The sequence below is a fragment of the Pseudophryne corroboree genome, chromosome 3 (genome assembly GCF_028390025.1).
Source record: "Pseudophryne corroboree isolate aPseCor3 chromosome 3, aPseCor3.hap2, whole genome shotgun sequence".
In the NCBI taxonomy this organism is placed as follows: domain Eukaryota; kingdom Metazoa; phylum Chordata; class Amphibia; order Anura; family Myobatrachidae; genus Pseudophryne; species Pseudophryne corroboree.
The window spans coordinates 224987085-225003614 of record NC_086446.1 but is presented as its reverse complement, the minus strand read 5'-3'; the positions used below and the strand labels follow the sequence as shown (position 1 = coordinate 225003614).

Here is a 16530-nt window from a genome sequence, read left to right as displayed (position 1 = left end):
GTGCCATCCTGTCTGACACTGCAGTGCCACTCCTAGATGGGCCAGGTGTTTGTGTCGGCCACTTGGGTCGCTTAGCTTAGCCATCCAGCGACCTTGGTGCACCTCTTTTTTTCTTTGCATCATGTGCTGTTTGGGGACAATTTTTTAAATCGGCCATCCTGTCTGACACTGCAGTGCCACTCCTAGATGGGCCAGGTGTTTGTGTCGGCCACTTGGGTCGCTTAGCTTAGTCATCCAGCGACCTCGGTGCAAATTTTAGGACTAAAAATAATATTGTGAGGTGTGAGGTGTTCAGAATAGACTGGAAATGAGTGGAAATCATGGTTATTGAGGTTAATAATACTATAGGATCAAAATGACCCCCAAATTCTATGATTTAAGCTGTTTTTGAGGTTTTTTTGTAAAAAAAAAAAACGAATCCAAAACACACCCGAATCCGACAAAAAATTTTCAGGGAGGTTTTGCCAAAACGCGTCCGAATCCAAAACCAAAATCCGAAAAATTTCCGGTGCACATCACTAGTTAAAATAATGGTAATCCTAAATACAGGAGTTAGGGGGTAATTCAGAGTTGATCGCAGCAGCAAATTTGTTAGCAGTTGGGCAAAACCATGTGAACTACAGGGGGGATCAGATGTAACATGTGCAGAGAGCATTAGATTTGGGTGGGGTGTGTTCACACTGAAATCTAAATTGCAGTGTAAAAATAAAGCAGCCAGTATTTACCCTGCACAGAAACAAAATAACCCACCCAAATCTAACTCTCTCTGTAAATGTTATATCTGCCACACCTGCAGTGCACATGGGGCCTAATTCAGAGTTAATCGCAGCAACAAATTTGTTAGCAGTTGGGCAAAATCATGTGCACTGCAGGGGGGCCAGATATAACATATGCAGAGAGAGTTAGATTTGGGTGGGGTGTGTTAAAACATGAAATCTAAATTACAGTGTAAAAATAAAGCAGCCAGTATTTACCCTGCACAGAAACAAACTAACCCACCCAAATCTAACTCTCTCTGATGTTATATCTGCCACACCTGCAGTGCACATGGGGGGTCATTCCGAGTTGTTCGCTCGTTGCCGATTTTCGCTATACTGCGATTAGTCGCTTACTGCGCATGCGCAAGGTTCGCAGAGCGCATGCGCTTAGTTATTTTACACAAAAGTTAGGTATTTTACTCACGGCATAACGAAGCTTTTTCATCGCTGTGCTGATCAGAGTGTGATTGACAGGAAGTGGGTGTTTCTGGGCGGAAACTGGCCGTTTTATGGGAGTGTGCGGAAAAACGCAGGCTTTCGAGTTGTAAAACGCAGGAGTGGCTGGAGAAACGGGGGAGTGGTGGTTGGCAGGGTCGGCTCCAGGCATGTTCCAATAGAAGGGCCGCGCAGGACGCCACCCTTAATGGGCGCCGCATACTTGCGCCGCCATATTGGAACATGGCTAGAGCAAAAACCTGCAGCAGCAACACATCAGCGTCTGCCTAGAAGCAGTGGGCGGCTGTGTGTGCCTGTGCAGACGAGGGAGGGGGAGTCCTGTGGTTGGGCCGTGGACTAAATGTAAACTACTTTGTGCGCGCTATGCGGCGCCAGTGTCTGACGTCAGACGCCGGCGCCGCACAGCGCGCACTGCATAGTTTAAGAAGAGTCCGCCCGCGGCCCGGCCTCAGCACTCTCCCTCCTCACAGCAGGTACTGTGGGGGCATAGCACTCCCCACTGGCCCACTCCCTCCTTACAGCAGGTAATTTGGGGGCATTAATATATCTGGCACTGTGGGGGCATTTCTGGCATTGTGGGGGCATGTCTGGCACTGTGGGGGGCATTAATGTATCTGGCACTGTGGGGGCATATCTGGCACTGTGGGGGCCATTAATGTATCTGGCACTGTGGGGGCATATCTTGCACTGTGGGGCATTTATGTATCTGGCACTGTGGGGGGCATTAATGTATCTGGCACTGGGGGCATTAATGTATCTGGCACTGTGGGAGCATATCTGGCACTGTGGGGGGCATTAATGTATCTGGCACTGTGGGGGGGCATTAATGTACCTGGCACTGTGGGGGCCATTAATGTATCTGGCACTGTGGGGGCGTATCTGACACTGTGGGGGCATATCTGGCACTGTGGGGGCATTTCTGTATCTGGCACTGTTGGGGCATTTCTGTATCTGGCACTGTGGGGGCATTTATCTGGCACTGTGGGGGCATTTATCTGGCACTGTGGGGGCATATCTGCACTGTGGGGGCATTTATCTGGCACTGTGGAGGCATTTATCTGGCACTGTGGGGGCATATCTGCACTGTGGAGGCATATCTGCACTGTGAGGGCATTTATCTGGCACTGGGGGCATATCTGGCACTGTGGGGGCATTTGTGTATCTGGCACTGTAGGGGCATTTATGTATCTGGAACTGTGGGGACATATCTGGCACTGTGGGGGCATTTATGTATCTGGCACTGTGGGGGCATTTATGCACAGTTGGGGCATTTATCTGGCACTGGGGCATTTATCTGGCACTGTGGGGGCATTTATCTGGCACAGTGGGGGCATTTCTGTATCTGGCACTGTAGGGGCATTTATGTATCTGGAACTGTGGGGACATATCTGGCACTGTGGGGGCATTTATGTATCTGGCACTGTGGGGGCATTTATGCACAGTTGGGGCATTTATCTGGCACTGGGGCATTTATCTGGCACTGTGGGGGCATTTATCTGGCACTGTGGGGGCATTTCTGTATCTGGCACTGTGGCGGCATTTGTGTATCTGGCACTGTAGGGGCATTTATGTATCTGGAACTGTGGGGACATATCTGGCACTGTGGGGGCATTTATGTATCTGGCACTGTGGGGGCATATCTGGCACTGTGGGGGCCATTAATGTATCTGGCACTGTGGGGGCATATCTGGCACTGTGGGGGCATTTCTGTATCTGGCACTGTTGGGGCATTTCTGTATCTGGCACTGTGGCGGCATTTATCTGGCACTGTGGGGGCATATATGCACTGTGGGGGCATTTATCTGGCACTGTGGAGGCATTTATCTGGCACTGTGGAGGCATATCTGCACTGTGGGGGCATTTATCTGGCACTGGGGGCATATCTGGCACTGTGGGGGCATTTGTGTATCTGGCACTGTAGGGGCATTTATGTATCTGGAACTGTGGGGACATATCTGGCACTGTGGGGGCATTTATGTATCTGGCACTGTGGGCGCATTTATGCACAGTTGGGGCATTTATCTGGCACTGTGGGGGCATTTATCTGGCACTGTGGGGGCATTTCTGTATCTGGCACTGTAGGGGCATTTATGTATCTGGAACTGTGGGGACATATCTGGCACTGTGGGGGGCATTTATGTATCTGGCACTGTGGGGGCATTTATGCACAGTTGGGGCATTTATCTGGCACTGGGGCATTTATCTGGCACTGTGGGGGCATTTATCTGGCACTGTGGGGGCATTTCTGTATCTGGCACTGTGGGGGCATTTCTGTATCTGGCACTGCTGGGGGGCATGTCATGTGTAGCTGGCACGGTTGGGGAGCATATCATGTATTGGCTAGGCAATGAGTCTCAGTGCTCTGCCTGGCGCAAAGTGTCTAACGTGCTCTGCCTGGCGCAAAGTGTCTAATGTGCTCTGCCTGGCGCAAAGTGTCTAACGTGCTCTGCCTGGCGCAAAGTGTCTAGGAGTGTATTAACTGCACTACTGTGTGGTGTAATGCGAATTGCCACTATTATGTGGCCACGCACCTTCCCCACCTTCCCTTCCCCACGAAGCAACGCCCCTAAATTTTTGCTGCGCGACTTCGGCGCGCACTGTCCATGCTTTACCATGTAGGTAGATGAGCAACAAGCATTACAGCATTACATCATTTTGCCCTCCTAACTTAAAAATGTGCCCTCCCTGCCCTAAAAAGTGAACACTATCGTGTAGCTGGCACTGCTGGGGGGCATATTGTGTGTAGCTGGCACTGCTGGGGGGCATATCATGTCTATCTGGCACTGCACATTGTGTATCTGGCACTATACTGAAGACATTATGTGTATCTGACACTATACTGGAGACATTGTGTGTAAGGAACACTGCTGTGGCAGTTATGTGTAAGGCTGCTAATTGTGTGCGTAGAGGGGGTGTGAAAACATATTTATTTATAGTCTAATAATATGAAGTTATGAGGCCACGCCCACTTTACAAGAGGCTACGCCCACTTTTTCTGAAGCGTGAGTGCGCGCATGGGGGGGGGGGGGGGGGCGCTTTTACATGTTTTCGCTCAGGGTGCTAGTAGGCCTGGAGCCGGCCCTGGTGGTTGGGAAAACGCTGGCTGTGTTTGTGACTTCAAACCAGGAACGAAAAGGACTGAGCTGGTCGCAGTGGCTGAGTAAGTCTGGAGCTACTCAGAAACTGCTAAGAAATTTCTATTCGCAATTCTGCTAATCTTTCGTTCGCAATTCTGCTAAGCTAAGATACACTCCCAGAGGGCGGCGGCTTAGCGTGTGCATTGCCAACAACTCGGAATCACCCCCATGGTTTTGCCCAACTGCTAACAAATTTGCTGCTGTGATCAACTCTGAATTACCCCCATAGTATACCATTAGTGAATTAAGGAGGGTATTTAGAATCACACGGAATTGAGATGCGATCGCATCTCCCCATGTGCTGCTCCAGTGCGCACACGCAGAACCTGCACTGAGCGTGCTCGGGCTGGGGAGATCTGATCACTGATTGACAGGCAAAGGCATTCGTGGGGTGGTGATGCAGCGCTGGACGGGCGTGGCAACAAAAATGGGGGTGAGTTCAGGGCGGCCATGTGACCTGGAAAGTTACGCGCTGCGCTTCACAACTTGGCTGCGGAGGCAGGGGGGCTTCCACAAATCAGCCATGCAATCGTATCGCTGGAGGGTATTTGCATGCTGGGCGGCCTTGCCCTGTGCTGGGTAGTCCCCAGCATGTGATCACAGCCAGTTGCAGTTTTGCTAAAAACGTAAAACTGCAACTGAAGCTGAATGAGGGTCTTATGACCCACAATTAGGTAAAAAGTACTCAAGCACTGTCAATAACCGACAGTCTGATGCCAGATCCGTTCACGCATGCACAGTACAGTAGAATCCACACCTTCATTTTTTAAGATTTGTGCAGAAATCTTATTATTCTGGAAACTGGATAAGCTAATAAAGTGATGACACTTTTATAAAAGCGTAGCATCTAGCACTAGAAGATGTAGAGTTTAGGGTACTGTGGCTGTTTCACACAGATAATCATTCAACATTTCATATGAAGACTGAACATTATTCTTTATAGTAATGTTTTAAAACTGGACCTTCAATTCCCCTTGAGGAGGCTACGCTACTGTGGATAGTGTGACCTAGACCTGTAACCACTGTGTTGCATTGCTTGATAACCATTTCCAGTCCTTCATGGACTTCATATACCCCCACAATGATGGAATATTCCAGCAGGATAATGCACAATGTCATCCGTCCCAAGTTGTCCAGAACTGGTTTGGGGAGCATTCTGGAAAGTTATGACGAATGGTTTGGCCACCACGTTTACCTGATATGAACCCAGTTGAGCATTTATGGGATGTGGTGGAGAGGTCCATTTGCACCAAAGATCCTTCAACTACAAATATCAGGGAGCTGTGGGCAGCTATCCAGACGGCATGGGTCAACAGCTCGCCAAAAAGTCTTCCATCCACTTGTGGAATTGATGCCATGATGAGTTGCTGCACTTCGCTGGGCTAGAGGAGGCCCTACACGATACTAGGCACCTATCCCATTACTTTTTGTACTTCAGTGTAATTAGCCAATTTTGCATGCAATGTTGAAGTTATTATAACTGGCATGATATAAATACAGTGTGTGACACAATGTTATGCATTCGGAATAAAAAATATAAATCGGTGAAAGGCTACTCCTATTTATGCAATAAATTGCAAAGAAAGAACAGAAATAAAATAGGTGTTTGCAAAACCTCTTTCCCCTCAAAAATAAATCACACACTTTTATTACTGTATAGAGTTTTATTATTCATCAAGGCAGATTACACATTCTGTACCCTAAATTTAAACTCAGCGGCATGCCGTTTGCCATGCCAAGTGAGTGTCATAACTGCTTGTAATAGAGAGGTAAGCCCTGTATGTTCCAGATCACTGCCGCTATATCCACTGGAAGGATTGTACAGAAGGATGGGAAACTATAAGCACAGCTGCTTCTACTGAATGACATCACCCAATGATGGCCTGCTAGATACTGACTAGCTATTGTCAGCGATGGTATTGGCATACCTCCCAACATTGGGAGAAGTGGAAGAGGGACACTTGGCGTGGCGCAGCTGCGCCCGTCCGAAAAGGGTGCGTGACATATATAAAAGGAGGTGTGGCTTCATAGGAGTGCCACAATCGCGAGCCATGTCCCCTTTTTCGTCACTGTGGGGGCATGGCCAGCGCTCTATGAGCTGCTGGCATGCCCCCTGTCCCTCCGTCTCTAGTGAGTAGACACTGTGCACATGTGCACAGCGTCTATTCACCGCTGCTCTGATAGGCAGAGCAGTGACTGACAGGAGCCTCCAAACTGCCTTCCCCCTCCCCCACCACCACGGGACACTGTGGCCAGCGGGTAGGACAGTCCCCAAAATACGGGACTGTCTCGTGAAAATCGGGACAGTTGGGAGGTATGGTATTGGACACAGCTTGCTCTCATATGGTTTCCAACCCTGATACTGAGCCACTGCTGCATTATAGATTAGATTATACAGTGGCAGCAGCTAGGAACACACATATTGTGGACATTCAGTGGTTGGTGTGGCACAGTTATGCTCTCGTCCCTGTAAATAATCTAATAAAATAATTATGAACTCTGAAATATAAGAAAAATCAATGGGGAAAAAATATTCCAGAAAAGCGTAATATTAAATTATTAAAACACAGCCCTAATCGAAAACCACAGAAGACTAAAATGCATTGGTATCTACACCGGATATACAATCCATATCCATACGTCACTCCCAGCAGATTCAACAGGTTACTGTGGTGGATTACAGCAGTGATATTATTTCTTAATGGATACAAAAGTCTTTTGCCAGAATGCTTCAGGGATTGTTGTATATAAAGGTATACAGTTTTGGTTCTGGTCTTGTGGTAGAATATTTATTGCATACATCAGAATGGTAATTCAACAGCAACTTGTAAATGTCACCTGAAACCAAAATAAATAGGTTAAACTATACTCAGACTATACTTGTGATACATACAAAGACTAGGAGTTCCTACCCATTGTTCCCAAGTGATTATTCATTTTCTTCAATGATACATTTTTTTTCTTTCCCATTTTTTTAGTTCACTCATTTGTCTTAATATGTTCTGCAATAAAAATTATTTTTATTTTCTTACTGTTTACCAATTCCTTCAGTCTGTAAATACCTCGTTGTAAACCACATTATGGGCTAGATGCATCATCGCTTGGAGAGTGATAAAATGAAGAGAGAAAAAGCATCACCCAATCAGCTCCTAACTGCCATCTCACAGGCCCTGTTTGAAAAATGACAGCTAGGAGCTGGTTGGCTGGTACTTTCCATTTTATCACTCTCCATGCGATGATGCATCTAGCCCTATGTGTCTTATTACTGTCATCAATTATGGGTATGAGTTGATTGGTGGCATTACCGATACGGGAGAGACTCACGTATAACTGACCATGGGCGGGATGTACTAAGCCTTGAAAAGTGATAATTTCACTGTGATAAAGTACCAGCCAATCAGCTCCTAACTGCCAAGTCACAGGCTGTGTTTGAAAAATGACAGTTAGGAGCTGGTTGGCTGGCACTTTATCACAGTGAAATTATCACTTTTCAAAGCTTAGTACATAACGCCCCATGTGAGAAATTCTAACCGTCGGATGACAATAAAAAGGACTGGCCTTGTGCTTTGTTTATTGTCGTTCCAAAACATATCCTAATAGGAAATTGTAAGCACATATATTCAAACAGCAATAGGCGGATCAGTGGCGATGGGGCACCCTGGGCGTGCCTCCCCCCCCCCCCCCCCCCCCCACCTTCACCTGTCCTTTAGCAAGATTTTTATTTTACACAGTGTGCAAAGATGCACGCTGGTATGGGGGAGGGACAATGGGGTGCTTTCAACAGGAGGCACAGCCTGTCAGAACTCTGTGCAGCCAGTTGAAAGTCGCAAGATGGCTGCTACCCACCCGATTCTGCAGCTCTGCAGCCTGGGGCATGCAACGGTATTCGTTCCCTCAGCACACTGCATCCCATGACCCTAACTGGCGCACACCTTTGCACACTGTGTTTCTCAACTTAAATAACATGAAATAAAATGTTTCCTAATGACAGGGGGTGACCCATTACTAGAAATGAGCGGGTTCGGGTTTTACTCGGTTCTCAAAATGGCATCTTATTGGATATCCAAAACACGAGACATCCGTGAGCCAATAAGATGCCGTTTTTAGAACCGAGTAAATCCGAGTAAAACCTGAACCCGCTCATCTCTACCCATTACCCATGTGTGGGTCTGAACCCCGCATTACCTTCTCTGTGGCACGATAACAGAGACAATTCACTGCTTTGATGATTTTGTTAGCTAAGTAGCATGATAGCAAAATTATTTATAGTCTACATTTCCTGGAGGATCTCAAGGAACATTTCAGTGAAAACCCAATCAAAATTGGTTCAGTAGTTCTCGAGTTTACCTTGAACATACATACAAACAAAAATTGTATTAATAGTATAGATTGAGGATTTAGTACTGAATGCAGACTAGGCATACAGTTATCAGGTTGTACTCACCTATTGATTTGTCCTGCTCAGTAAGGAAGCGATGCATTTTGTAGACATCATGCATTAACTCCTTGTCCCCAAAGGTGAAATACACAACATCTCGCCCGGTTTCTGCAGCTGCCAGAAGCTGTATTAAGGCTGCAAAGTTACAAGATGACAACAAATGTTTAGCCAGTATATGATATTACCATGAGATTATCAACACAATCTAGGAAACGTCTGAAACTGGTGCACAGGGAAAAGGTGCTGTAAAACACTTCATCCAATTGAATGTTTGTAAAGTGTATTTGGAAAATGAAGGAAGCTGTAAAACTGCTATTGGTAACTGCACGTTTTCCTATTCACCAACATACCTGCCAATATTTCTCAATTGGAAATAGATCCATTTAATCCATGCCAAAGCACTTGCATGATCTTTCCAAAATACACCTGTGGCCTATATTTGGCGACAGAATTGGAGACTGCCCTGACATATAAAATATGGCGGTACTTTCACAAATATCCCCCTCAGAATCTCAACAGCACAGAGGAGGAGGTACCAGGGGAAATCAGGAAAAAGGGAGCTGGGGATGAAAATGTTTGATTTCAAGGTGGAACAAGCTTTGAGAAAGAATCAATAGCCAAAATATGACATGATGTAATACTACAGCAACATTAGTTAGGACTGATTTCAGCAATACATGTAGTTTGATTCCTATAATGAAAAGTTGCAAACGGTTATATCCCTAGAGGTAGAGACTGGTTAGTGATCTGTATGGGAAGAGTTACACTTTTTAAAAAAATTTTTTACGCAATCTGTTTTTTATTAAACAATAAAAAGGTATATACAGCAGGGATACAGAAAACAGAGAGTACAAGGCTATTGAACATCAAAATAATGAAGTGCATGGAACTCACAAATCCAGGGATATATCTGTAAATAATCCCTAGTCAGTACTCAGTACCTAGGAGGCAGTATAGTAAGTTAAAAAAAAAAGATACATTTGTGAGTGAACACACATAACCCTATACTGTAAATGCAAAGCAAGAAATAGAAAAAGAATAAGAAAAGAGGAAAGAAGTGAACAGTAGGGGGCAGGAAATGAAGAAGCCAAATAGTGACGCCAATAGATACAAGCAAATTAATTAAGCCTGAGCATTCACTGGAAGGGTGTGTATCGACACGGAGGGACAAGATGTAGGTCCCACTTTTCAGGAAGGGGTCGAAGGAATGCCCTATATCCAGCTGACTCCTTGAATCTTAACCAGTCATATCATGTGGCAGCAAAGTCTGTACTATTCACTAACACAGAAGATGTAAAATCCTACATGGTCATATAAAAGTCCACCCTCGGGAACCACTGAGAGATGGGGGTAAGGGAGATCAGGGTATAATAGCTCTTCAGAAGATGTCAACAGGGGCATATGTACCCCTTGGCCAGGATGGCTCTAGCCAGACAGGCTGCCACCTGTGGCCAGGGGGAAGATTACACCAAGGTGGTACAGACAGATGTCTAGGGACCAGCACGTGCCTGCCACCACCATAATACTTCAGGTAGCTGTTCAGGGACAAGAGGACTTGCTGTACGCTTGATGTGCTGGCTTGCTCAAGTACTTCTGAAAGTTGCTCACAGCTTAGCGGGGCCCGGCAAGTGATCTCACTCAGCCGGGGCCTTGCTTCTGCTGCTTGGATGACAACCCACACACCTGCCAACATCCAAAGCTATCCCAGCGCCCCCGAACTGCAGCAACAGCAGGTCCATGTCCTCCTCCACCTTTGCTGAATGCAGACAGGGCACAAGGTGAGGGAGCTGCAAAGGGGTGTGGTTCATCAAATCGACAGTATCTAGGTCAACAATGTTTAGGTCGACCACTATAGGTCGACAGTCACTAGGTCAACATGGATGGAAGGTCGACAGGGTTTCTAGGTCGACAGGTCTAAAGGTCGACATGAGGATTAATTTTTTTTTTGTGTGTCGTTTTCTTCGTAGAGTGACCGGGATCCCAAATTAGTGCACCGCTTCGCTCGCCATGCTTCGGGCATGGTGCCTTCGCTTCGCCCGACACAGATTACCGTTCCAATCGTAGTCCACGTGGATCGTTAAGTATGAAAAAATTAAAACAAAAGAAAAAAAATGTGAAAAACTCATGTCGACCTTTAGACCTGTCGACCTAGCACATGTCGACCTAGAAACCCTGTCGACATTCCATCCATGTCGACCTAGTGACTGTCGACCTATAGTGGTCGACCTAAACATTGTCGACCTAGATACTGTCGATCTTCAGACCGGATCCCGCTGCAAAGGGTGGTGTGGGGTTATGCCAACTGAGTAGTCACTTAATCAGGTGTAGGGGGACACAAACCGATGTAGTATGCAGCATCGCACCTGCTACTGCTGCACTGGGATCAGCTATGTCATGGGGAGAATCTCTGACCCACTCCTGGCAGTCCAGCACAGCCCAATCTGGTAATGATGAGGGAAGGGGGTGATGTGAGCTGGGTAATGATGGGGGGATGTGAGCTGGATAATTGCTAGGGGAAGCGGGGGGGGGGGGGGGGGGGGGGTGACGTGACTGTGTAAGGGGGTGCTTTTGGTGGGGTACTTGAGGAAATATAACAAGAAATGAGGTAGAATTTTTATTTTGTTCCACTGTGTGGGGTGTGGTATGCAAGGTCAACCACACTTAGCTCGACATTGTCTAGGTTGACCACTATTGGTCAACAGTAAGTAGGTCGACATGGTTTCTGTCGACAGGGACTCTAGGTCAACATGTACTAGGTCGACATGACAAAGGGCGACATGAATTTTTGCACTTTTTTTGGTGTGTCGTTTTCTCCGTACAGTGACCCCAATTAGTGAACCGTGTCCGCTCGCCAGGCTTTGGGCAAGGTCCTTCACTCCGCTACCGCTGCACTCAGCACAGGTTATCGTTCCAAATTGTAGTCCATGTGGATCGTAAAGTATGAAAAAGTGAAAAAAAAAGAAAAAAAAGTGTAAAATGCATGTCGAATTTTTGTCATGTCGACCTAGAGTCCCTGTCAACCTAGAAACCATGTCGACCTACTTACTGTGGACCAGTAGTGGCCGACCTAGACAGTGTTGACCTAAGTGTGGTCGACCTAGAGACCGGATACTGTGCGTGTGCGGGGGGGAATGTGAGACAGACAGTCCCTTATTTTTCCTGGGTCACACCCCTAGATACAGCACTGGATGTCAAATTACTGATTTCTTAAATTGGGAGAAGGTATATGATTAACAAGCCAAAAGTCAGGAATAAAAGGGAGCAGAATCCCAGTGATGTTCTCTGAAAGTCTCTGAACTGTCCACCAGTATCCAACCAGGGAAGACCATTGCCACCAAATATACAGTGGTGTACCCGGTGCCCAGTTACAATGTCAACAAAGGTATGAGACGCTCAGGTACATCAAACAGAGATTGGTAGGGCACCTATACCACCTAGACCAGAGGTTCTCAAACTCGGTCCTCGGGGGCACACACAGTGCATGTTTTGCAGGTAACCCAGCAGGTGCACATGTGTATTAATTACTCACTGACACATTTTAAAAGGTCCACAGGTGGAGCTAATTATTTCACTTGCGATTCTCTGTGAGGAGACCTGCAAAACATGCACTGTGTGTGCCCCCGAGGACCGAGTTTGAGAACCTCTGACCTAGACAGTATCTTATACTGCGTCTACAATATCTGGGGTGTGGTATGGAGGATCAACAGTAACTAGGTCGACAGTGTCTAGGTGGACCACTATTGGTCGACAGTAACTAGGTCAACAAGGATGCTAGGTCAACAGGGTCTGTAGGTCATGGTCTAGGTCGACAGGTCAAAAGGTCGACATGAGTTTTTCACGATTTTTTTGGTGTCGTTTTCTCTGTACAGTGACCGAGAACCCCAATTAGTGCACCGTTTCCCCTCGCATGGCTCGCTTTGCTCACCATGCTTCGGGCAAGGTGCCTCGCTCCGCTACCGCTGCACTCGGCACAGGTTACTAATCCCAATCATAGTCCGCGTGGATCGTTAAGTGTGAAAAAATTCAAAAAAAGAGAAAAAAATTGAAAAACTCATGTGGACCTTTTGACCGGTCGACCTAGAACATGTTGACCTAGAGACCCTGTCGGCCTAGAAACAACGTCGACCTAGTTACTGTCGCCCAATAGTGGTCGTCCTAGACACTGTCGACCTAGAGACCAGATACCCAATATCTGGATGGAAGAGGAGCTGGCTGAGATAAATTGAAAGATCTGGGACCACTGTTCTTTAGTGAGTTGAGTATTCAGATCTTTATTCCATGCCAGTGTGTAGGAAGTAGAGATGTGCAGCGGACACTTTCCGGGTTATGTGTTTTGGTTTTGGATCTAAATCTCCGTTCATGTTTTGGATCTGGATTGGTTTTGCCAAAACCACCGTTTCGGGTTTTGGTTTTGGATCTGGATTTTTCTGAAAAAAACAAAACATAAAAAACAGCTACAATCACAGAATTTGGGGGTATTTTTGATCCTAGTTTTAGTAACCTCAATTACATTCATTTCCACGCATTTCCAGTCTATTCTGAACACCTCACAATATTGTTTTTAGGCCAAAACGTTGCACCGAGGTAGCTGGATGACTAAGTTAAGCGACACAAGGGGGCGGCACAAACACGTGGCCCATCTAGGAGTGCACTGCAGTGGCAGACGGGACAGCAGTTTTAAAAACTAGGCCCCAAAGAGCACATAATGCAAAGGAAAAAAAGATGTGCAAGATGGAATTGTCCTTGAGCCTTCCCACCCACCCTTATGTTGTATAAACAGGACATGCAGACTTTAACAAACCAATCATTTCAGCGGCAGGGTCTGCCACACGACTGTGGCTGAAATTATTGGCTTGTTTGGGCCCCCACCAAAAAAGAAGCAATTAATCTCTCCTAGCACAAACTGGCTCTACAGCGGCAAGATGTCCACCTCCTCCTCAGATTCCCCAGACCCCCCATAGTGTTTATATCCTTATCCTCACAGTGAAATAATATTCAAACAAACCACATCACTTAGGTGTCAGTGGACACAAAGTTTCTGAACTTGACAATGACTTCTGATGAATGCGCTGCAGGTGACGTATAAGGAAGGATGTTCCTAGGTGGTTCCTAGGTACTTACTCCTACTTATTATGGATTGACAAAGGCAATAGATGGCTTGACACCTGTTGTCCGGATTTGTGGAGAAATAATTTCACACCGAAGAGGTGGCTTTTTTGGTATTTTGCCCAGGCATGACAATGGGCTTTCTGCTGTGGGGTACACTGGGCTCCACAAGGATAGACATAGGGGTGTAGAGTAGGATCTTGATCTGAGGCACCAACAGGCTGAAAAGCTTTGACTGTTCCCAGAATGCATAGCGCCGCCTCCTCTATAACCCCGCCTCCCTGCACAGGAGCTCAGTTTTGTAGTTGGTGCCGCAGGCACATAACAGAGGGGCTGCGCTAGGCAGCCCTGAGAAGAGCTTTTTAGAAGAAAAGTGAAGACTTCAAGGGCAGCAGCAGTGTGTATATGTCTTCTGACATTCACTGCTGCAGCTCTATCTCTCCCCAGTGGCGCTGTACACTCCCGAGCCCTGGTTGCCGGGTAACTACAGCAGGAGGCTCCGGTTTTCTTCCTTGGTCAGGCACACACAACGGGGGCTCTCCGGGATCGCGTGGCCGCGCTTCGGGAGGTGGTGAGTGGGTACCGCTTGCGGGACCCGTACTTTATCACGATCTGGCGCGGTCAGTGGGAGGCGGGCCGCGCGAGCTGGCAGTGGACACTGTGGTAGTACAGGCGATCTCACTAGATCACCAGGGCATGGGTGCAGGTCAGGTTTTCTCTTTAAACCATTTTAAAAGTAGCCCACAGTACCCGGTGGTTTTGCCAGCAGGGGGATAAGGCTTAGACCTGGAGCCACTCCCCCAGCCCCAGGGCGCCATTTCCCGCAAATGTTCCCGCCCTGGAGCTGCATATCTGTCTCTTCCTCACTCCCTGTCAGTGTCTGGGCACCATTTCTCTCAGCTACACTGTTCCTGGGACTGCTTGGGCAAATCCTCCTGTGTAAAGTCGCCTGGTTGTCAGCGATGTGCCTTTACATGACACTTAAGTATTCTACCTGCCTTTTTAGACAGTGCTAGTTAAGAAAGAGTGCATTTAGTCAGGGTTTTCATGTACAATTACCCTGTGATATACATCCAGTTCTTACGGTGTAGTGTTATATCTATTGACTATGTAGCTATATAAGCGGGTCCAGTGCAGTATTATTGTTAGTAATAACCTCTGCATTGTACAACTGTGACTATATGTGTGTGCATTAGCTTGCTGAGTGGTTTCCATTTCGTGTCTCTCACTCAACTTGCTATCCCTATATTCTATAACCTGAGGGGGCTTGGTGCGTCAGGTTTTATAATAATATAGGATATTCACAAGATATACTCTAATACGTATTTTTCTTTGTGATTTTAGTCAACATATCTCTCCTGTGTCCCTGCTTGTGCTGACTACACTGCGCAGGGGTTTGGGTAAGAGGTATTGTATTGCTGCCAATTGTACTGTGTTACCTGATACTGCAAGTTATATCATGTCTGCTTCTGACGGTAACGGTTCTGGGGCGGAACACACTGCCGGTGTTGCTGAAGCCACAGATCCATATGAGGAGAATATAGCAGCTGTGGGTTCAAGTTCTGGGGGCTCCTTGCCCCCCAGTGGGACTGTGGCAACGGTGGTCCATAATGACCCACCGTGGGCTGCTTTTTCCACGCTTCTGCATACGCTAATTAATAAAATAACACCCCTTATGGGACCCCCTGTGCCGGTGCAACCGTATGTGGTCCCTGCAGCTAATCCGCCGTGGGCGGACAATTTATCTGCTCAGTTGAAGAAGTTGAACCAGTCCCTGACTACTAAAAAGTCTGACACTCGCTCGCCTAAGCCCAAGGGGACCTCTAAGCGAGCTCTTATCTCCTCACAATCCACTGCTGTCACTGACACCTCGTCTGATGAAGATGGCACTTACACTGACCCCACCGATTCTGACTCAGATACTGCTGATGGGGAGGGTGGTTCACATGTGGATGTTCCTGATCTTTTGGAGGCTATTAAGTTGATTTTACAGATTACGGATGATCCTGAGCCATCCGTCCCTCCTAAGAAACCAGATAGGTTCAAGCGTCAGAAGGTGGTTAAACAAGTTTTACCTCACTCTGACCACCTAGTGGATATACGTCAGGAACCCTGGGAAAACCCGGGTAAGAAGTTTGTGCCTCAAAAGAAGATGCTGGCTCGCTATCCCCTCGCGCCAGAGCGGTCTAAAAATTGGGAATCGCCTCCTCCAGGAGACTCACATGTGGCTAGGATGGTGGTTTCTTCAGCTCTGTCTGTCACTACCATCACATCTCTAAAAGAGCCTACGGGTAAACGTGTGGAGGGTTGTCTGAAAGCGATTTACACCCTCACGGGTGCTGCACAAAGTCCCACTATAGCAGCAACATGGGCTGCAGAGGCTATTGAAGCATGGGCCTTGGAGTTAGAAGCTGAAATCTCTTCTGACCATGCTAGACAATGCTTGTCATACATTGTCACAGCTTCTTGCTATATTAAAGAGGCGGCTTCTGATGCCGGTATCCTAGCAGCCAAGGCCTCTACTACATCAGTCCTGGCTCGCCGGATTTTGTGGCTGAGATCCTGGTCTGTGGATCTGGACTCTAGAAAAACCCTGGAGGTACTCCCTTTCAAGGGAGATATTTTGTTTGGGGAG

The 16530-nt window shown here is 47.1% G+C and overlaps 1 protein-coding gene and 1 long non-coding RNA gene across 4 annotated transcripts in view; one reads left to right on the top strand and one right to left on the bottom strand.

Moving 5' to 3' along the window:
• Positions 1–16530, top strand: part of LOC135055154 (uncharacterized) — a 73044-nt gene that overhangs the window by 34829 nt on the left and 21685 nt on the right. The gene's annotated exons all lie outside the window — the stretch shown is intronic.
• Positions 6008–16530, bottom strand: part of LOC135055153 (poly(ADP-ribose) glycohydrolase-like) — a 344454-nt gene continuing 333931 nt past the window's right edge. For all 3 annotated transcript variants that reach the window (XM_063958859.1, XM_063958860.1, XM_063958861.1), the window contains 2 exons: positions 8796–8924; positions 6008–7189 (listed from right to left, as the gene is read on the bottom strand). In XM_063958859.1, coding sequence (XP_063814929.1) covers positions 7083–7189; positions 8796–8924 — 236 coding nt within the window. In that variant the 3' untranslated portion in view covers positions 6008–7082. The remainder of the gene's footprint in view (positions 7190–8795; positions 8925–16530) is intronic.